This window comes from Hydractinia symbiolongicarpus, chromosome 2 (genome assembly GCF_029227915.1).
Source record: "Hydractinia symbiolongicarpus strain clone_291-10 chromosome 2, HSymV2.1, whole genome shotgun sequence".
NCBI classification, from domain to species: Eukaryota; Metazoa; Cnidaria; class Hydrozoa; order Anthoathecata; family Hydractiniidae; genus Hydractinia; species Hydractinia symbiolongicarpus.
In genome coordinates, this window is record NC_079876.1 from 22,313,999 (window position 1) to 22,337,036 (window position 23,038).

General features: G+C 33.5%; 2 protein-coding genes across 2 annotated transcripts in view; both read right to left on the reverse strand.

Moving 5' to 3' along the window:
* Positions 1-19,559, reverse strand: part of LOC130630184 (uncharacterized) — a 34,655-nt gene extending 15,096 nt beyond the window's left edge. The window contains exons 1-6 of the mRNA XM_057443580.1: positions 19,521-19,559; positions 19,339-19,406; positions 18,216-18,307; positions 17,333-17,517; positions 16,934-17,007; positions 13,585-13,703 (exon numbers count right to left, since the gene is read on the reverse strand). Coding sequence (XP_057299563.1) covers positions 13,585-13,703; positions 16,934-17,007; positions 17,333-17,517; positions 18,216-18,307; positions 19,339-19,406; positions 19,521-19,544 — 562 coding nt within the window. The 5' untranslated portion in view covers positions 19,545-19,559. The remainder of the gene's footprint in view (positions 1-13,584; positions 13,704-16,933; positions 17,008-17,332; positions 17,518-18,215; positions 18,308-19,338; positions 19,407-19,520) is intronic.
* Positions 19,560-19,853: 294 nt separating this feature from the next.
* Positions 19,854-23,038, reverse strand: part of LOC130630185 (HAUS augmin-like complex subunit 3) — a 61,704-nt gene continuing 58,519 nt past the window's right edge. Inside the window, exon 15 of the mRNA XM_057443581.1 lies at positions 19,854-20,952. Within this exon, the coding sequence (XP_057299564.1) occupies positions 20,821-20,952 (132 nt within the window). The 3' untranslated portion in view covers positions 19,854-20,820. The remainder of the gene's footprint in view (positions 20,953-23,038) is intronic.

Genomic DNA, 23,038 nt, shown 5'->3' on the forward strand with positions numbered 1-23,038 from the left:
ACATTTCAGGATATTTTCCTTTGCATTAAAAAGACAGAATAGCAAATAACGATTATATATATTACAATCAAAGAACACTCGAGGCTAAAAGAGCGTAAAAAATAAGAACATCCAGCATCTGCTGAAATTTAGACGTTCTTTAAAAATACATGACACTGTTAAGATGAAAGCAGGTTTAAACTTGGAAGAAAATATGCTTTTTCGTATTTCTGGTGATATTTCCTACAGCACTTTGCCACATGATATTTGCGTTTTTTTCCGCATTGGAGTTTTATTTTTGTATACAATAGAAAAAATCATGTGATTTCAGAATATCTATATTCATGAGAATGTTCTAAACACCTTTGACGTCGAGACCCTTGTTAAAGGCACGTAATCACCTTGTTGGCATTTTATTTATCTATTTTATTGTAAAACATGACATACTAGCATTTAACAACTTGTCCTGACCAACTTGAGAATCAAAATTTAAAGGGATCCTTTTACAAGTTGGACTCACCTGACAGATTGGCATGAAAAATTCTAAATTATATATTCACTTTTTGTTAAAACTTCATGTGACTCCAGATATAGCTTTTTAACAAAATGCATGGGACGAAGTTGCGAATTCCTTCGACTTTGTCAAAAACGGTCAGTTACTATTTTTAGTACGGGCGTATGTTTTGGGCATCGAAATGTTTGCTTTACGTCTTAGGAGTCAGGGCAAAATCTTTGCTTTAAAGAAAATATTCTTTAAAAAAGAAGTTCTTACAAAAAGTCAATCAATCAGGGATTGCCACTGCCATTGTTCAAAAAACTTTATGAGATTTATGAGGAGTACAGTTTTTTGTTTTGGCTTTAAGAATTTATATCCGGGTGTGTTTTAACTTCTAATGTTGTTACTTATAAAAACATTGGTTGAAGAATATACCGAGGAATGCGCCGTTCTCTCTGATGAAAAAAAAACGAAGAATATTCTGAGGAAGAAAAAATCGAACCAAACAAAGAAGTGCAAATGTCGCACAAGACTATTAGATAAGTGTAGAGAACTATTTTTATCTAGATGAAGTGTTGCTTTTGTACTACTTTGAGCTTGTAGTTGCCACGGTAATTATCCATCTTTACAGGTCAAATAACTTGCCCAAGCATCTCTCATGGCGATAGGCTCATTTTTGCTTCTTCTACCTTTACTGTTTTTGATTTGCTGAAAACAACCTGCTTCATTTTCTACAGAGATTCTCCACTCCACTGGTTTTATATTGACATTTTCATCTTCAGCATCTACAAACGCACTGGGGCAATATGATGCGTTATTCGTTTGGTGTGCATAGTTGTGCAACAGCATACATGCTAATAGATGTTTTCCAACATTTTCCACAGGTGATCGTATGTATAGGTTTTAATAATATGCGCCATCTCACAACCATAAGACTGAACGCAATTTCAATGACCCTGCGTGCTCTAGAGTGACGATAATTATAGATTTTTGGATCTTCTGATGCGTCATTGCCTGGAAAGGGTCTCATGAGCCAATCTTTCAGAGGAAAAATTTGGTCGTCAAGCAAATAATACGTTAGTGGGTCAAACTTGCAGCTTGGTAACGTATCAGCATTCGGTACCTTTAACTTGTTTTCCTCAAACATGGAATCCATACCACTATCGTTGTTACTTCCATTCTCACCCAAGTCATACAAAGTGAAACAACTCTGCATTTGGCCAAGGCGAATGCCGATGTTGGATGTGACTAAACTTACAAAAGTTTTGTTCTCATTTTCTCATAAATTTCTCTCTAAATTTAACTTGTATTCGTGTATCGGAGCATATGATCACAAACAAAATAAAAATAGCTGACGTGAACATAAGTTTGACATCTTAGAGCAGGCAAATGTTAGTTTATGTTGACAATTTTTTGCCGACAGTAAATTTGAGAACACGTTTTTTTATAAAGAATCTAGTTTATAAGCACTGAGGCTGAGATTTTGCCAAAAATTAAAAACCTACTCAGCCAGAATACCTTCATAGACTATAATTAGAAAATAAAGGGTCTACAATTGCTATATATAATACAATCAAAGAACACTCGAGGCTAAAAGAGCGTAAAAAATAAGAACATCCAGCATCTGCTGAAATTTAGACTTCTTTGAAAATCCATGACACTGTTAAGATGAAAGCAGGTTTAAACTTGGAAGAAAATATGCTTTTTCGTATTTCTGGTGATATTTCCTACAGCACTTTGCCATATGATATTTGCGTTTTTTACCGCATTGGAGTTTTATTTTTGTATACAATAGAAAAAATCATGTGATTTCAGAATATCTATATTCATGAGAATGTTCTAAACACCTTTGACGTCGAGACCCTCGTTAAAGGCACGTAATCACCTTGTTGGCATTTTATTTATCTATTTTATTGTAAAAACTGAAAGATAGAGAAAAAAAATTAACCTGCAAATTTTATTGAAAACTGGAGATCAAAACATGTTTTAATGTTATACTGAAATTGCAAACTCTCCGCCTACAGACCCGCAATTGCAAATCATTCTACGATTCACACGACTATAAATGCACTGCAAAATAGACCACGCCCTTGCTGGATACATGTTATCACCCAAAATTTATTCAATGCGGGAGTACATGTGTAGCTCCATTTCCATCGTTATTATTATGATGGTGCTTCTTTGTCAAACAGTTAGTTGCTTTTTTATTGAGAAAGTATTGTCTGTATATTTTGTTTTCGGAATTTCCCTTTTTATGATTTAAAATTATTTATCTCCATAGTTCTTTAACTATCTTTAAAGTCACACTTTGGGCACTCTCTCCCACTCGAAGTTGGTTTAAATTATGCAATAAACCTGGCCATACCTTTTAATAAATGGAAAAGCACGTGATACACATTAATTATCATAATTAGTGGCCATAAGTCAAAGAGATATCCCTACGATTTTGTAGAAACAGGAATTTAAATAACAATAAATTAACAACAACAGATTCCTTTTTGTTGTTTTGTTTTGCCTCTGATATATTGATTTCAAAAGTAATTCAGCAAACTCCACCTCAGTGCTAAGGCAAGGCTGTCTGTTTATATACGACCGAAAATGATTATTTTGCGACGGCCAGTTTTTTGGCCGGGAATAAGTGATCAAGGAAATCGTTAAATATGCCGACTGGGAAAACAACAACAACAAATAACTTAAGAAATTCGTCCTAAGAACGAAAAGATATTTACGCTGGGCATACTTTATTGTTTATTTTTTAAACTTGTTACACTTTGGTTGCAGATAACATGCATCTCGTTTTTGTTCTCGAGGATTACTATATGACATACTTTACTTCCATACTTTTATATCTGCTGATAGCGGAAATCTTCAAGCCATCAGGCTTTTTGTTTACGTTATTATCTTGAAGTGGATGGCCTTCACTCTATCTCTGGTTTACCTCTAACAAGTGTAAATTATAAAAACGCGATCAAAGTTCTCAAAGAAAGATATGGCAACAAACAGATGATAATAACCGCGCACATGAACGAGTTGTTTAAATTAAAGAAGATTTGCAACGATCGAGATGTTTAAGAAATTCGCACAGAGTTTTGGGATTTATCCTAACTCCTTAACTTATTCGCGATGAATATAGAACTCGAGAAAATTGTATAGTACCAATCAATCCTGTTATTCGAAACCGCAAAGACCAATATGAAGCTGGTAAGAAAAATTTTGTTTCGCAGTTTGATCAGCAAGGACCACCTAGTTCAGGCTTATTGACTTGATCTGATAGGATTAGTTGTGTGTTTTGTAAGAAAAATCATTGGTCTGATAAATGTGACGTTACCACTGATAGTATCGCTCGCAAGGAAGCTTTAAGAAAAGCCAAACTTTGCTTTTTCTTTTTTTTAAAAAAAATCACAAGATCAGAGAATGCTGAAAAACAAAAACCTGAACACCTATTGCAAAGGTGTTTATAACATCGATTATTACGCAACGTGAGAAGGCTGATGATCATTTCCATTCTAAAACTAAACATGCAAAATATCAACAACATTTTACTGCAAACCACTGACGTTCTGCTAGAAAACGCAAGTAGCCCTCGCCACCAAGTCAAGGCTAAAGTTTTGTTTGACTCTGGATCCCAAAGGTCTTATTCATCTTATTCGCAAAATGCTATATTTGAAAACTGATTCTAACGAAACTGTAAAAATTTCTACGTTTGGCCACACCACTGCTATGCCAAAAAATCTCGATATTGTTACCGTCAACGTAAAGTTGACACGTAAGAATATTGTTGTAAATTGTCTTTCTGTACCGTATTAGTTTATTCATCAAGAAAAAATTGTGAATTTTGCGCTGGAAAATTGTGTTAGCTGACTCGGGGTCTGAGGAGTTGACATGCTAATAGGATCAGACTTTCACTGGGAGTAGGAAGGCTGCTGTTGTTGGTAAAGAAAGCAGACGTTTATGAGACAAATATCATTGATTGCAATAATAGGGAGGAGAATGTGAAAGTTGAAAATTTATTTTGATTAATTGATGTTGTACATATTGTTTTTATGTGATTTGTTAGTTCTTCTTCTGTATTGCTATGTGAATTTGTTGTCACATGGTTGTATTTTTACTTTATCTTTTTTAAAGAAGAAGCCAGTCGGCAGTTTTGGACGAACCAAGTGTGTCCGTTTTCTCCGGGTCTTTTCATAAATTTTATATTACAATTCTTGAATTGTAAAATATACATCTGCAGCCAGTAGAGCAGTGCTACTTGACCTAACAACAAATCTAAGTTCAGAATCCTTTATATGAAGCTTCCGTATGATTATAGTACAGAGAGGCTGTCCGGATCACATTATTTTCGACAACGGTACCAATTTTGTACCAGAGGAAATACAAAGTTCCGTCTCAAACTTGCGAGTACAGTGGCATTATAATCTACTGCTAGCCCCTTGGCATGGGTTTTTTTAACGTGTCGTTAATAGCACTAGGGAATAGTTACGAAAAGATTTAGGAAACGCTAAATTGTCTTACGAAGAGCTGCAAATCATGCTGTTCGAAGTGAAAATGATTTTAAATAATCAAACTTTAACTTACCTTATCCAAATGAAGACCGTGTAACGCCAGATAATCTATTGTTTGGCAGACCGCTTTACCATATGTCCAACAACGGCGCTCAGTTGTCGTACAAATCTTCTGATATCGCATCATACAGTACTAAAGTTAACACTTTGATCCAGCACTTTTGGGAGCAATTGCGAGAAAAATATTTAGTAAACTTACGAAAAAGTCATGATTGTTTTCAAAAAACTGTAATCAGGAAACCGTACATCTTATTGATGTCGTTCTTATCCATGAAGAAAAAATGCCAAGATTTTTATGGAGAATTGGAGTTGTAATCGAGCTCTAAAGGGACGTAATAATCAAGTGAGAGGAGCCTAGGTACGAACCAGAATCTCGACTTTAAGAAAACAAGTCAACAAACTTATTCCAATCGAGTACGTTAAAAATGACGAACTCGCAAACTGGAAGGGAAGCTAGGAGAACTACGAAGGAAGTTTGCTACCTAAACATTGTGCATATTTTTTATTTTTAATGTTTTTGCAAGTTTTTGAATATTTGGTGGGGGGGGGGGGGGGGGGGGGGGGGGAGTGTTAAATATTATGTTCGGTATTTTTTCGCGGATTGTTAAAGTCATGTAATCTCATCTATATAATAATACGCCAGTTCCGTGTGTCTGTCTGTCACTTTTACAAAGTGGATTACATTCTTCAAAATTTTCTTTAACAAATTCTATAAAACATCGCCTATAAAATTGTTCTGTAATTTACCAAACTTTACCGATAAAATAGTATTGACGTCAAAGGAAAGTTAATTAAGATTAGTGAAGCCATTACAATGCACTTAAAACTTTGAGGCCAAATAACTTGGAAACGAGGTGGTGACGTCAATGTTTTTTTTACCGCGTGGGTAACTAGGGACAACCTGGGACCAATTTGGGTAAGTTTTCCAAACCTGGGTACCCGAATCCGTTTCGGAATTGACGGTTTGATGACGTCATCAAAAAACCTTTAAACCTTGATATCTCTGCAACCGTTTGTCAAAGATACATGATCATATACATTTTCTTGATCAGCATTTCAAGATCTATACGATGAAGGCAACAGGTTTACAAATTTCTAAAAAAATATATTTATTTTGTATTTGCACTGCTGACGTCAGCAAAAAAACTAAAACAACCTATTTTTGCATTGTCCTTCTGCCTAAGTGGATTACTCCACGGGATTTATCGAGTCTATATAATAGTCTATATAATAATACGCCAGTCCAGTGTCTCTGTGACAGGCAAAGTGGATATGCTGATTTTCCTTTGATGTTGCCGTTAAAATCTTTAATGTTACCGAAAAAAATATGTCTATTTTGTTAGCGGGTTTACTTTGTTTACGTCACGTGATGAAAACGACTCAATTTGATTTGCTGAAATAAATTTAACGGCTAACATTCCAAAAATGGTGTCCCTCGACACCGCAAAAAAACACAAAAGAAAGGTCCCTTCGTCTTGAAAAAAGTGCAAAAAGTGATTCAGAGAAAGAAAACTCTAAGTAAAGAAGTAGAAGTAGCAAAATAAAGTTGAAAGCCACAAGAAGTTACTTCGGAAGTGAAGAGTGGAGCTAGGAAGTAGTAAAGTAAAGTTAGAAGTAGAAAATGCATGCTAGAGTTTCAAGTGGATTGGAATTCAGAAAAAGTAAAAACTTTGATATATTTAGACGTTCCGTTTTTATGTCGTTAAAGCTGCGTGTCACTTTTTTTATGTAGTATACTTAAAATTGTCAAGCAAAATCGCATTCTCAAAAAAATCCATTAAAGCTCCAAATTCCTAAAGTTTTTACCGCGTTTTTTTTAAAATAAAAAAGCTAGCCATATTTGTTTACAATTTTTTGCATAATTAATGTGTCCCCTGGTGCGTAACTAATGTATTTGAACTAAAATTCAACATGCTACATAAAGCTGTTAGCTGGCTAAAAAACTAATTTGCTGGACAAACAGAAAACTTTGGTTTGTTTTACATTACTATTGTTTCTCTTTATAATGTCTTTTACTAAGCATGAATAGCTAGCTATAGACCCAGTTTCCCCAGTTTAAGTATATTTAACTGGGTGTGTTAGCTACTGTTATCTGATAGCTAATGTGAGCTTTAAGGCTCCCATCCCAAGCTTAGCTAGCTCTAACCTATATCTTCTTTTTCGAACACGAATTATGATGAAACAAGCTAGCTACAAAATCTTTCTTGAACTTTTAGGATGGTGTGACTCATTGTTATGCCCATAGAGTATAATTTTTTCACATTACCTGTGAACTTTACAAAGGGGACCACAATATGATAAGTGGAACGAAATTTATAGAATTTAAAGTGTGTGTGTTAAGTTATTTTTATTGTTTTGTTTCTGACATCCCGTTAAACTTTTGTCAGCCTATATGTAATACGCCAGGTTTTTTTACAGGGCTTTTTTACATTTGATTGGAAATTTACGTGTGTTTATGATGACTTTGGGTTAAAAAAAATTATGAGAGGATGGTATGATTAAGTCAGTTTATAATTGTTTGTGTTGCAAAATGCTGTTTTTGAAATTTTTGTGTAAATTTTTGTGGAAATAAACCACATGCAATATATATATACTGAAAGAACAAATTTTTGTAGGATCAGACTTCACTGTAAGCTGTTGTATAAGCTGATGTCTTTATATTTCGTAATATAAACTATTGTTGGGGAGAACTAACTGTATGTGATGTCATTTTTGGTGGCAAAAAATTCCATGGTTTCACGTTTTTGTTTTTCTTGAGAATTTTACAAAATTTTGTAGGGATAAATGTTTGCTGATGATAAAAAAATCACTTAATGTTCTGACTTGAAACTGTTTTTGTTTTTTATATTTTGTAATCTAAACGGATGGACTGTATGCACTGAAATCACGGATTTTTTTAAATTTTGATGTGGTTCATAACCTTTTTGTGGAAGATTAATGGGTAATGGCAATATACAACATGCTTATTGATTTTTTGACATTTAGGTTTAAAATTGTTGGTAAAGGGCAGTATGGATCGTCATACTAAAAACGAAATTTTTTGTGTTCTTAACTGGTTGATTTTTACATTTTGTGTAACTTTGCGGGAGAGGATGGTATGCAACCGAAGTGACTGATTTTTCCAGATTTAAATTTGATGTTTTCCAAACTATCGCTTTTTCATATTTTTGTAAAAGCTTTTAAGGGAAAGACAATATTTAAAATGTGTAAAGAACTTATTTTTGTTGATTTGTGCTAACTCTTTGCAGGCCTCCTTTTTGACATTTCAGAATAAAATACTGAGGGTTTTCAACATAATCAGTTATAAGATGTACATATTTGAGATGCGTTATTTCTAACATTGTTATTATCTGTGTTGTGACTGTCGGTGTTGTAACTGTCGGTTTTGTGAAATTGGTGTTTTGAGTGTTGATGTTGTGAGTGTCTATGTTGTGAGTGTCTATGTTTAACTTTTTATCAACTAGATTTTGCACCTTGCATGCTGTTCTTTTTTATTTTGTGTAAGATTTGTGTGGAGGATTTAATGCTATTTGACATTTGATATTTGGTGTAAGATTTTAAAAACATCTAAAGCAACCTATTTTTTCATTAGGCTTTTGCCTAAGTGGATTTTTCCACGGGCCTTATCGACTAGTCTATATAATAATACGCCAGTTCTGTCTGTGACTTTTGCAAAGTGGATAAAATTTCTTTGAAAAAGTCCACAAAACATCACCTATATAATTGTTCTGTAAATTAGCAAACTTTGACGTTAGAGCAATATTGACGTCAAAGGATCGCCTATATATTTGTTCTGTAAATAAGCAAACTTTGACGTTAGAGCAATATTGACGTCAAAGGAAAGTATAATAAGATTAGTGAAGCCATTGCATTGCACTTATAAATTTAAGGCTAAATTACTTGGAAACGGGTGGAAATAACTGACGTCATCTCCTGCGTGGGTAGCTAGGGACTTCCTGGGACCAATTTGGGTAACTTTTTTCACCAAATCCGTTTCGGAATGGACGGGTTAAGGACATCATCAAAAAACTTTTAAACCCTAATATCTCTGCATCTGTTTGTCAAAAGTACACGATCCTATACATTTCTTTGATCAGCGTTTCAAGATCTATACAATGAAGGCAGCAGGAATACAAATCTCTCAAAAAAAATTATTGTTAATTCACGGGTCATTCCTGACGTCAGCAAAATTTTTAAACCCTCCTATCTCAATAACCGCTCATCAAAAGCACATGATCATATATATTTTCCTGATCAGTGCTTTAAGCTCTCCACAATAGAGGCAATGTGAAAACAAAATTCTAAATTTTTTATAGTGGATAAGTAACTACTTTAGAGTAACTTTTGAGTAACTATAACACTACTTTAACGTCAATATCCTATATTAAATTAATGAAGCCGGTACAGTGCACTTAAAACTTTGAGGCCAAATCACTTGGAAACGAGGTGGTGACGTCAATGATTTTTCACCGCGTGGGTAACTAGGGACCACCTGGGACCAATTTGGGTAAGTTTCCCAAACCTGGATCCCCGAATCCGTTTCGGAATGGACGGGTTGATGACGTCATCAAAAATCATTTAAACCACCATATCTCCGTAACCGTTTGTCAAAGGTACATGATCCTATACATTTTCTTGATCAGCGTTTAAAGATCTATACGTTGAAGGCAACAGGTATACAAATTTCTAAAAAAATAATTTTGTGTGTTTTCACGGGTCTTTGCTGACGTCAGCATAATTTTTAAACCCTCAGTTCATTAAAAGCACATGATCGAGCTCTACACAATAGAGACAACGGATAAACTGAATTTCGTCAATTTGTTTTCGCATATGCACTGCTGACATCAGCAAAAGGTCTAAAATAACCAATTTTTACATTGTCCTCCTGCCTAAGTGGATTTCTCCACGGGCCTTATCGACTAGTATATATATATATGCATAGTAAAGATAAGTTATTATCTGTCATTTTAGAAAAAGAAGATGGAAAAGAGAGGATTTTTTATTTAAATTTTATAGTTTTTTCTGTTTTTTTTTGTATTTTTGGTCAGCGCCGTCAGGTAGCTATTTCGGCTTGCCTTTTTGTGTTCGTGTGTTATTCTGTCCGTCCCTAGTCAGCTTCCCGACCACCTTATTACCGCCTACTTAATCCAAAGGCCGTTTTCCACCCATCAGCCAATCAGGATGCAGGAATCATGAGTTTCCAGAACCAAACGACATTTTAAAAGAAAGAAACTGATTTGATCAGATCAGATCTGAAATACAGCTAAAATATAAATAAAACCAAATATATTTCCGGTTTTGGCTGTCTGACTGGTAGTTACATCTCCGTACACTGAAGATCTCACTGGTTTTGTTGTTCGTTGACCATCTTCAAGGCAAGTTTTTCTACTTTTCTATTTATTGTTTTATAGCTAGCTAGCTATTAGGTAGCTACCGTTAATGCATTTAAGTATTCCCAAACCTCATCAGGTTTCTAATTTTTGCCAGTCGCACTGCATATAATAAGCTAGCTAGCTAGCTAGCTATATATTAACTGAAATATAGCTAGTTAATGACCTACTGTCCTAACTGCTAAAGCCGACATCAATAAAATGTTCGGTTCGTGTCATTTTTGCATATGAAAATGTGGTGGGCGGGCAAAAAAATTTGCCATCTTCGTTTAGGGTAGGCATCCATATGCTCACACTGCCAAACTAAGTGTTGATTCAACGTCACTTTGAAAACCCCCACCCCCACCCCCTGTCAGTAGTATCAGGCCATGGCAGTTGCAAAAGAGGTAGGTTTAGTCATGATGTTTCAATCGCAGTACGCTCTGCCATCATGATGACGGAAGTACATTCTGACCAAATGTAGTTTGTTTGATGCTACATGGAAGGTCCCCCTCTCTTCCGCTCGTAAACAGACAAGATCCGGGCACTGTAAAATACGATTGTTTTATCAAATATATCTCTCTTGTATCTGTGCCCAAAGCGATAGGGGGTGGGGGTTGATCTTTCCGACGTTAATATCCATGGCAGAAAAAAATATCGCTTTGGGCCCAGAGACAGGAGAGATACATTTGATAAAACAATCGTATTTTACAGTTAAAATCAAAGTTGTCTGGCCAATTTTAGCACCCTGATATTTGTGTAGCATGTTTTGCATTTGTGATTATTTATTGTATTTGTGAAACTGCTTTCAAAGCTCGTAGTAGTGCACACAACTCTCTCCGTTACAGTGATGAACAAAGTAGCTCTTCTTCAACATGACTATTTTTTTCTTTAATACGGTCTTGATATACTTAGTAGCATTATCCTCATAATTTACTTTATGGGGCATTAATTTGGATTGTGAAATCGAAAATGGAGCTTTTGATGGTCCATAATTTTCGCAAATTTTCCTTCTTGCAAAAGTTTCTTCCCTTTGTTTACAAAATATTGTGTAATTTTTTTTTCTTCTTTTCTTATAGGTCAAGCGAAAGAACAACGGTTTACTTGGTTACTTGTTTACACACGTTTACCTTGTTACTATTTAATCTCTTGTCAGACTTGGACACTACCTTGATCTTACAATATACTTTTACATATATATAACTTATAGAATAGATTTTTTTACAATAAAAAATAATATATATAAAAAATATATATAAAAATTTTACTGTTATACTTTGTTGTATTTTTACGATCTAGGCATATCGCATTGCTATTGGAACTTACGGTTCAACCACTGAGCTCAGTTCAGAACTACTGTTTCTGAAGAAATTTTCTCGCTCTTAAGGCCAGCTCCATTCTGTTCAATTTTTGTGTAAATATTGCTTTGGCTTTTCTAATGGCTAGTGACGTTTAGTCCAACCCCGGGCCTGTCAACCCAGATAAAATAGTAATGGGCTCATTTCATCAAGGTCATTCTAGATTTGGAGAATCAGCGGGTAGCCAATGCGTGTGCAATGCTTTGTGGGCCATCTGTTACCCTTTTATTGCGTCTGTGCGTTACTGGACTGAATGGGATCTTGATCGTATTTTGACACTAGGGAATGATCTTTACGTCTGCCTAGGTTACACCAGTAGACGAACTGCCCAATTCAATTGCAACTGAAAACGGGAATATTCAAATTGAAAAGTCAGATTCCTATTTATTTGAACTTTCGAGAAATAGTACTTCCTTTCTCCGTGCCCAGTAATATGCCAATTATCTCACGCTATCTCGCAGTGGAAACCAAGCATAAGAAGTGAGACAATATTTGAACTAATATCGTTATTCAGAGGAAAGTGGGTAAATTTTACTATCTTGAAGCAGAAGAAAATTTTCTTTTTACTTTCGTGGATAAACAATTCTCACTCACACATTTAAAGTTCTCAGTCGCGCTGACCTCAAGGCCTAAAGGCCTCTAGTTTATATTTGAATAACCATTTCCGAATGAAAGTTATGCCATGTGTACCGTTATGCAACCTGTTTTTTGAAAAAAGAAAAAAACAGCAAAATGAATAAGAAAAAACCTGATGACTCATCAGTAGATACCAGTGCAACTGTTTCGGGCAAATACTTCTAAACAGTTTCAATTGCACTGGATGCCCAGTAGGAGTAGCTAATTCCCACCGTATATCCAGTATACGTTTTATCATTCTTCCAAAAAAAAAGAATAGAAAAAAGATTTTAAAATTAATAAAAAAGCTTAACAATGTAATGTTTACCATAACAACAAACATTTTTTCCCACCACTCTTCTTAAGGATTAATTGAATTGTTTTTCCTTGCAGCTAATAAATGATAAAGGAGTGTCAAATATTCTATACCAAATATCTAAAAATATTTGACATGGCAATTTTCTTACGGGTGGAAGATAAATAATAATATATTGTTCGTTGTACTAATTTATAAATTTGCAATTATATAGTAAGATACGGGAAGCATGTCTGTTTGGAACATAGATATTAGCTTCTGTAACTGCGCTAGTCTGGCACCCTTAATGGTGCTACGTCGCTAGGCACCCTTGCGGTATGAAAAAGACGCCATTTTAGGAGATTGTACAAGGACTTTCCCACACCACCTCAAATGGTGTTAGAATGGCACCTCTAAAACTGTCAGTGAGGTGGCAAAAAAAAACTAATTTAAAAAACGATATAACAGGGTTACATGAACTCTTCACAAAAGTGAATATATTAATTCTCATAAAAATCTTTTAGGTGAGTCCAAATTGTAAAAGTACCTAGGGATCACTTTAAATTAGTTAAGATGTGGATGATTTTGTTTACGAATAAAGGATACTGGTATATGGTGCCTTAAGGCACACGTATCAAAGGGCTTGATATTGCACAATATTTAGACTTCCTTTTGCATGCCCTGTTTGTTAAGGCAAAACTATTATAAAAATTTTATGGGCAAAGGAAGTGCTGAAATGAATGAGATAATTTCATGATTTCAACCACTAAATTTTGCTTGAATCGTCGCCACTTTCAGTTTCAGGTGGAGATTGTGCTGCTCAGATTCGTGACTGTATAGCACTAAATATTGTGTTTTGTGATCAAAGTACACTTTATACTCTGCACAAAAATCATCTAATAAAACTCACCTAAAGCTGCTACTTTAATCAGTATTGCATCCAGTTCACATTCCATCATTTTCTCTAATAGTTCAACTTGATTGCATTGCCACAAATATGCAAGTGATTGTACACCAAGACGTGAACATCTATGTGGAAGATAAAAACATGCTTGAAATTGGAATGTGATTTAATCTATGCAATGTATGTTACCATCCACGTTATATTATGTATATAACCAGGTCAAAAATTGTCCTATTCGAGAACAATTGGTAAGTTATACTTTTCTGATCCATCTGTAATACGCTTAATATATGTTACCGTATTCTCAGCAAAATTAAAAAGAAGCATCATTAATACAGTATTGCCAAGGGGGAAGCTCATTTTGTTTTAAAATTTATTTACGAAATTGTTTCATACATTTGTTGACCCAATTATGTCAAAGTCACAACAAATGCATTGAAAAATTTGAAAAGATGACAGAATACGAAAATCGTTTAGTTGTCAACAGAGACGCTCCATGGCCATCGATCGAAGCATGGTAGAATTTAAATGGAAACCAAATTTAATAAAAACGCCATAAATCGATTTGATTGATGTCGATCGATTCGACCACATTCGTTTGAGTGGAAACCCGCCTTAGGGCTTGTTGCTAACAAAAAAGGGGTTTTAGTAAAGTTTTACACTTACAACAAAAATTAATACCCCAAATTGTTCATTATCCCAACTCTTATTTTATAATAATTTTGACACATAAAACAATGCAAAAAAAATCTTTCTTAGCAGATTTATTTAAACATGCTGACACTGTACAGTTCACTCTTATTTATTTTAAACAATATTTAACACAAAATTACATCCTTGATAACAACGTATGCTTTCCTTGAATGACATTCAGTATTAAAAATTATGGTGCTAACATATTAGGAGAAAAAAATGGCCAATACTTTTGGATATAAAATTTAGTAGAGATTGGACAATCCCTGGCTATACCTGAGTAAATATTGAAACAAGTTTAGATCTTAATGGTCACACATGAGCATAAACAATGAAAAAATGAAATTTTTAGATAAACATGAAAGCCTTATTCATGGTTAATTTGGGTTAATTTATGGCCTGTTGCCCTCAATATGATTTTTGTTAAAAAATTAAAAATTATCACTTTCTAGCATTTATTGATAATCAACGTTATGAAAAAAATCTGAAGAACGGATCTGGAAGAAACCTGTGGCAAACTTAAATAAGATGTGAAAAAAACTATTTTTAGCTAATTTGGGCTGTTCTAGGGGTGTTGCCAAGTAACTTGATTTTTACCTCATATAAGACCAAATGAGATTCGTAGATAATGATCTTTGCTAACAAATAATTATAATTTTTAGAGAAAAACTAAAAAACACATTTTTTTCAGCAAAATTTTAGGGTTTTTCCCAAATAAGTACAATTATGATTTTTTTAAAAAAAAAATCTAAATAATACGTCTGTAACAGGCAAAGTTGGTGTGTTCATTTTCCATTAATGTCGCCAAAAAACATGTCTCAAATCTTAAATTTTCTAAACTTACGGCATAACGTGAATTACTACTCTAACAGCAATATCTTAATTTAAATTAATGAAGCCATTACAGTACACTTAAAACTGTGTGGCCAAATAACTTGGAAATGAGGTGGTGACATCAGTCATTTTTCACCGCGTGGTAACTAGGGACCACCTCAGACCGATTTGGGTAAGTTTCCCAAACCTGGGTCCCCGAATTCGTTTCGAAATGGACTGGTTGATGGCGTCATCAAAAAACATTTAAACCACAATATTTCCGTAAACGTTGCTTAAAAGTACACGATCCTACACATTTTCTTGATTACCGTTTCAAGACCTATACGATGAAGGCAACGGGTACACAAATTTCAAAAAAAAAAATCGTACTTTGGCACTTTCTTAGGAGTTCGTCGAAAACATATGATCCTACATCATGAACATATAATACATTATTTTAATCAGCGTTCCAACCTCTACACAATACAGGCAACGGATAAACTAAATTTTGCCAATTTTTTTTTGATTTTTTTGCTGACATCAGCAAAACACCTTAAAAAACTATTTTTTTTGCCTAAGTGGATTTTTCCATGAGCCTTATCGACTAGTTTATTAATGAGTAACTTTGTGCACAAAATTAGAAAAAACTAATAATTGAACTAATCTAGAGAAAAGCTGTGACATTATACGAACGGACAGATGCTAAAATTATAGGTCACTTCACTATCGCTAGTGACCAAAAAATTCTTGTAAATTCAAACAACCTTATGAACGCTAAAAGGCGGATTTCACAAATAATTTGGTCAAAAATTTTCTGTTACAAAAACTTTCCACTAGAAAATAATTTGAATAATAAACTCAACAATAAGAGTGTTCTTCTATCTCCATTCTAAAGAGATCCAATGAGAAATCTGAAATACTCTAAATGCACATGCGTGCCACTGTTGTCTATTTTCTTCGCGCTCTTTAATTGAAATTAACAAATTGATATTCTTTTTTTATCTGAATGAAATAGACAAAAAACTTTTTTTCTGCGTGGCGTGGGTGCAAGAGCTGCAACCACGCCACATTCTGCTTAATAGGTTTCGAAAAGATAACGTTCTGAGCACGCGCATTGGTAATTTCAAACTTTCCTTTCAAGTTTGTTTTTCTTCCAGTTTGAGAATGAGTAGAAATATTTCAACTCGTATTCCAAATGATGAGGAGAAAATATTTTTGTCCAATTAAAAGGTGTAGAGATTGCTGAGGATGAATAATGTAAAAAAAAAATCTTAAAAGATGGCGTTTGACATGTCTACTGCAAAAACTTTAGAAAACACAATAACTTGAATAAAAGAGACTGAGGAATGAAACAAAAATAAACAAAATAAACCGTAAAAGTCATTGACAAAAAATAAGTCAACAAAAATATTGACCATTTTTTAAATTCAGTTACTGCTATAAAGAATCAGCAAGCCGCTGAAACAGATTCAATGAATGTAAAAATATCAATGGATAATCGCATTGGCATGGTCTGCAACAACGAAATTTTGAGTACATGACAATAATTAGGGCTGAAAAATTTATGAATGCTGACGCAAATTTTCAAGGAAATGGAGTAGCTGATTGACTAAGTGCACTATGTGGGAAACATTTTATTCTATTACCAAAATAATGTTATGTTATGTCATTTATCTTAGTGTTTCATTAAATTAGGCCTGATTATTGCCAAAATGCAGCCACCACTAAAAGAGGAAATATTCGTACGTACTTGTCCAGACACCAAATGTTAGGAGCTATTGCTATTAATGTTCAAATAGAACCTGGTCTTCATGTACTAGCAAAATGAACGGTATTGAAACAAACTTACACATTCTCAACTCGCACGCGTTGATAGTTTGACAAGATGGCTCCAGAAGATACACCATCAAATTCAATTTTTTCCTAACATAAAGAAAGTAGAAACACATTTACTATTAATTATAATTTTTACAACTTCTTCTTAGTCTCGGCTGCCATTTTTAGCACTTTCTTTGCAATGTAATGACGACTTAAGTCATAAAGCAATCAGGCTAGAAAACAGTTATTCTACTGTTTCACCCTCAATTCAGAGCTAATTTTTGGTCAGAACCTTCCAACAGGCTAACTGTGCTAGAGGTTTACTACCCCAACTAAACCACAGTGATTCAGATAATGCAGCTTAGCAGAAAGTAAGAAACACTAAACAGTTCTACCTTCACTAGCTAAAAGATAACCTAACAATACACACTTTAATCTCTTTCAACAGTTCATACAAATCTTCGACTTCGTCGTCAGCAGACTTCTTGTATGTCGCACTTCGACACACTGAGGTTCCATTAATTGTACGTCGAAATAACGGCAAATCCAAAGCTTCAGCATAGTACTCGATAGCATGATGGCCAACCGTTTGATACATGTAGCTATCTAATTCATCTGGAAAAGATTAAAAATTCTCTTGAATTTAAAATATCTTGAGTTTAGAAAGGAAATTACAATTAGCAAGGTCAACGTTAGAATATGCATTGGCACCACATGCTTTTTGTAACTTGTTTTTCTTCTTATTTAGTAACTAATTCAATCATTCATTTTTTCTTGTTTGTTAAAACCCCTTTTTGTACATGTTACAAATCTTTCTTGACTTATTTAGATAACATAAGTACCAGCAACAAGTGATAATAAAAGCACCTTTTTGTCAAAATATTTTTATAGAATAATATCTTGCAAGTGCGCAGTGAGCAATTTCAAAGTCGCTTCACAAATCTTCTTTATTGAATGTTACATATCTTCTTCGCTTAACGGACCGTGAAGAGACAGTCATAAACTGTTACAGCAGTGATCTTATTCGCAAATTAACTGCTTATCCATTGTTCTCTGTTGCTATTTTAACCATTTACATATATTTTGTGAAAATTAATAAATTAATGTTGAAATTCAATCAAGTTTTTAAAAACAAATACGTCTTCATTGTTCTTCAGCTTTCAGAATTTAAAAATTATCAGCATGCAAACACAATATAGTAGAACGTGGACCAGCAAACACTGAATTTTTTTATTTTTTTTTATATTGTTATCAAAGTTACAGCAAAAAACCTCCTCACTCAGTTTAAATGACATTCCATAACAAGAATTTACCTGTATCTTTAGGTTTCAGGTTAGCAAGTGCAACAATTTCATGCCCATTTTTTACACAATGCATCATGTTGAAGCAGCTATCTTTGCCTCCACTGAGGAAAATTAGAAGTTGTTTTACAAGATTTTAACACAGTACCATTATTGTTTAAAAGGGGACTCCACAGCACAAGCATGTAATTTGATTTGTAAGAATCACACCCAAAATGCATTTTCATTACCAAGGAAAATGTTTCCTGGAAAGAATAAACGCAATAAGGTGGTGACATGGCTCAATCATCTACGAAAAGCAACGAAGGCAGGGTTTAAGTTAGCAGGTCACAATTTGGATTTGCGAATCAAAACGCCGCTTTTATGATTCATCATACAAAGAAAATGATGAAATTGTGAACCCTAGTTTTTATCAATTGTTTTTATCACCTATTATTATAATTGGTTGTAGCAACAAAATAAACAATAACTATAATAAATGGATAAACGGCAATTCACCTAAAGTGCTTCCACACCACAGTTGTAAAAAGTTAGTACATTTTTGCAAACTAACTCTACATTACTATATTACTTTGAACCCTGGAAGGGAGGTCAAATAAACGGTCAGAGTTACCATATTGAGTTAAAGGGAAATCACCAGGCAGTTTCTTGCTGCCTTTACTTGTATGTTTGTGATGTGGAATTTAAAAAGGCATTATAGGGATTTTATATAATTATCTATTAAATTTTAGAAGTAGCTCAACTATTTTCTTTTCTTTTTGTTCCTTTTTTTATTTTGTGTAGTTATATGTAAGTAAAACTAAGTTAAGCTTGTTTTTGGCAAGTTTTAAGAAATAATGAAAAAGTAGTAAAAAGGTTGTTTGGTGGTGCTGAAAATAGTTTGATTTTTTAATCCTAATTTTTTTGTTCCCAATTTACCCAAAATTAATTTTAAATTGTAATTACTGCCACAAACACCAGGTCACAATTTTGTTATTTTTCATACCCCATACAAATTTTCAAGTATCGTCAGAACTAAACTGAAAACAATTATTTTATTTCAATGAATTTAAATACAAACGATAAAAATTTGCTACACTTTTTCTCTTTAAGAATCCGTTTTTATGTTAAAAACATTATGAATATTTAAGGTTACCTTATTAATGCCACTACTTTCATATTTTCTTCTTTAAGGAGGCATACTACAAACTTTTTTTTATTATTCTAAAGAAAAATCAACAGTAAAAGTAATTATTAAGGCAAAAGGGAGTGGATTCAACAACAGAGGAAAAATGTTTTTATATAAATATATACAAATAAGTAGATGACAAAGTTTACCACTTTTGTTTTGAATTTTGACATTATCTTTTCAAACGTTTTCTTTAAAATGATTGGTTTGCCAGACACTGATTTTGTTGTAAAGCTTTTGTTACAGTGGAATCTGATTATTGCAACCTATCAACAGGGTGATGGCTGGAACATAGCAACTAGTGCTGCTAAGAAATTCTTTTTTAGTATGTCAGCTAAACAGGTCCGGAAAGAGCGTAAAAACATGATAGAATATTTATTTTTGTTGCACTCGAGCAAAACTAAAATCAATAATTTTACGTTTTTTAAGAGAGATGCATACTTTCGCCGATATATTGGGGGAGAAAAGAGGATAAGAGGACCTTTACCATTCTGCAATTGTGCTAGGTAACACCCTGCTCTAGTACAATTAATAAGAAATAGTACAAAGACAACCAAATGAACTAAGTTTTAATTATATACCAACATAACCATGGTGGGCCATACAATTTTCTAGTGAACGTATTTACCTCAATAAACGTCCTCTCAAAAGTGAAAATGTGATATAAACTTCCCTGCCTAATAAATGGTCCCTCCCCTAGTGCGATGGAAGGAGGGGCGTTTATTAAAAATTAATTTATTGTTATTATTAATTCTTGTTTCTTTTCTTTTAATTAACACAAATCGAAAACACTAAATAGATTTCTATTTCTTAATGCTTCAACTCTTAACAAGATTTACAAATCCCCTCTTATTAACGCCCCTCTCTAATAAAGGCCCCCTAAAAATCTTATAAAATTTTATAAAAGCCCAGGCCGTTTATTGAAGAAAATACGGGAAATACCTTTATTTAAAATGAACATTTGCCTCAAGAATTGTTATACACAGACAAGCATACCAAATTTACAGTAAATTATTTGCAGTAATTATTTTTGAATGAAAAGAAACATGTTGCACAGTACATGATCAACCAGGTAAAAATTCCTTAAATTTAAATGAAGAAAACATGATAAAAGTTAATTTAAATAGATTGCGTATGGAAAACATTAGAAATCACACAATTTAGTCTGTGGTTAAACATTTTTATATGTACAATACTCACTAGCATAAATAACATTGCTGACATATATAATTAATGTATTTTTTATTATCTTAAAAACTACGAAAAAAAAAAGTTTCTACAAACTTATTTTTTTTTTAAAATACTGCTCTGGAAATAATGTATATTTAGCAAAACAATTTTTGGTATAAAAATCCAATGTAATCATACCAAATCCTAAAAAATAAAGAAATAATTACGCAGAAATTCAAAAACAATTTGAAAGTAAATTCATTTCTTCCTTTTGAATTGCTATGAACTTGAAGCATATGCATTAACACGTGATTGCATTTCTTGTAATATTCTCTTTAATCGTGTTGGATCATTGAAAAAAGCAGGAAACAGAGTTCGCTCTAAAACTTTGAATGAATTGCTTGATAGAATCTATAAAAAAACAAGTTTTCAAATGTTAGCTGTGAAAAAGAACAATATGAGTACTTTAACTGAATTATTATTTACTAGTCGATAAGACCCGTGGAAAAATCCACCTAGGCAAAGGTCAATGAAAAATAGGTTGCTTTAGATGTTTTTTTGACGTAAGCAGTGCATATACAAAAAAAAAATGTTCTTAAAATCTTACACAAAATGTTAAATATCAATTTGCATTAAACTCTCCACACAAATCTTACACAAAATAAAAAAGAACAGCTTGCAAGGTGTAAAATCTAGTTGATAAAAAGTTAAAACAACCACACTGACAACATCGACACTCACAACACCAAATTCACAAAACCGACAGTTACAACACCAACAGTCACAACACGGATAATAACAATATCAGAAATAACGCATCTCAAATATGTACATCTTATAAGTGATTATGTTGAAAACCCTCATTTTATTCTAAAATGTCAAAAAGGAGGCCTGCAAGAGTTAGCACAAATCAACAAAAATAAGTTTTTCACATATTTTAAATATCGTCTTTCCCTTAAAAGATTATAAAAAAATTTAAAAAAGCCATAGTTTGGAAAACACAAAATCTAGAAAAATCAGTCATTTCGGTTGCATACCATCCTCTCCCTCTCATTCTGTATCTGGCCGTCAAGGTGAACGGATGTCTGGATCAAGTTAGCCAAAATACAGAAAATACTAAAAGGGCGTTTTAATCTTAAAATGTTTACTGAGCAGCAACTGCAACAATTAAACAAGAAAGAAATTATTACTCTCTTCTTGAGCAATCAAAAAGAAAATGAAAAGGTTACAGAAATACTTGAAATAACAAGAAAGATGGAAAAACGGATTGAAATCCTAGAATCACACTTAGCTGTCTCACAAACAACATCTAACAATCTACAAAACAGAATTAAAAGTCTCGAAACTGATCTTCTCAAGTCACAGCAATACAGCCGACGAGAATGTATCGACATCGACGGAATTGACGAAATGATTGAAGATAGTCAGTTAGAGGACAAGGTCAGTAACATTCTTAACGATATCGGCGTAAACATCGAACCGAAAACAGACATACAAGCCTGTCACAGAATTGGAAAGAGAAATTCAGTTATCGTTAAATTTTCCAATCGGAAGACTGTAAATAAGATAATTAGCAAGAAAAATTTACTAAAAGAAATTCCCGAAAATAAGGTGTACATCAACGAAAGTCTTTGTCCGCTAAATAGAAAAATTCGTGGAAGATGTAATAGACTTTTTAAAAGCAACAAGATCAGCAAATTGAGAACTAAGAACGGGATGGTTCAAATAAAAGTAAACCAAGACAATCTTTTTATCGACATAGACCATGAAGATGTTCTAAAAGGTTTGTTTCCTGATTTCGTATTCGAATTCTAGAAAACATAATCAAATAAGCGCAGCCGTTGTTGTTTTTAGTCTTATTTACAAGCGAGACTATGTTATTTCTAGTGTGCATTCCAAAATGGCGGTGTAAACACGATTGTACGATCGTAATGTTTCTGTTCTCTTTTGTTTTTGCTTATATCGTTTAAGTTGTTTCCAATATTGTTGTTAACTTTTATATTTTTTATATCATCCTTACAATGCTTATTTTTCATGCCCTTTAGTATTGTTTTGTATTGCTATTCCCTTGTGTCTAGCTAGCTAACATTATTTTGTTTTTGTTTATTTTTGTGTCTAGTTTGTGTGTGAAAAATGTGCCTTGCAATCCCTTTCCCTTGTAGTGTGTGTGGAAAATCAGTGAATGACAACCATACTGCAGTATTTTGTGATCTCTGCAAATTATGGTCTCATACCAAATGTAACAACATTACAGCTAGTGAATATATTCTGCTCCAAGACTCACCATTTAACTGGGCCTGTCAAAAATGCCTTAGAAATGCTCTTCCCCCAGGAAATGTTTTCTCTGACGACTCTACTAACATGAGTACTACCTCTCATCCTGACTTTTCAAATTCCAGTTCTGCAAAAAATACTAAACTAAAATCTTTTTTGTCCCGCTTGAATGATCTCAATAACTTTTACGAGACTGTACAAGAAAATATGGGTGTTGAGGGTG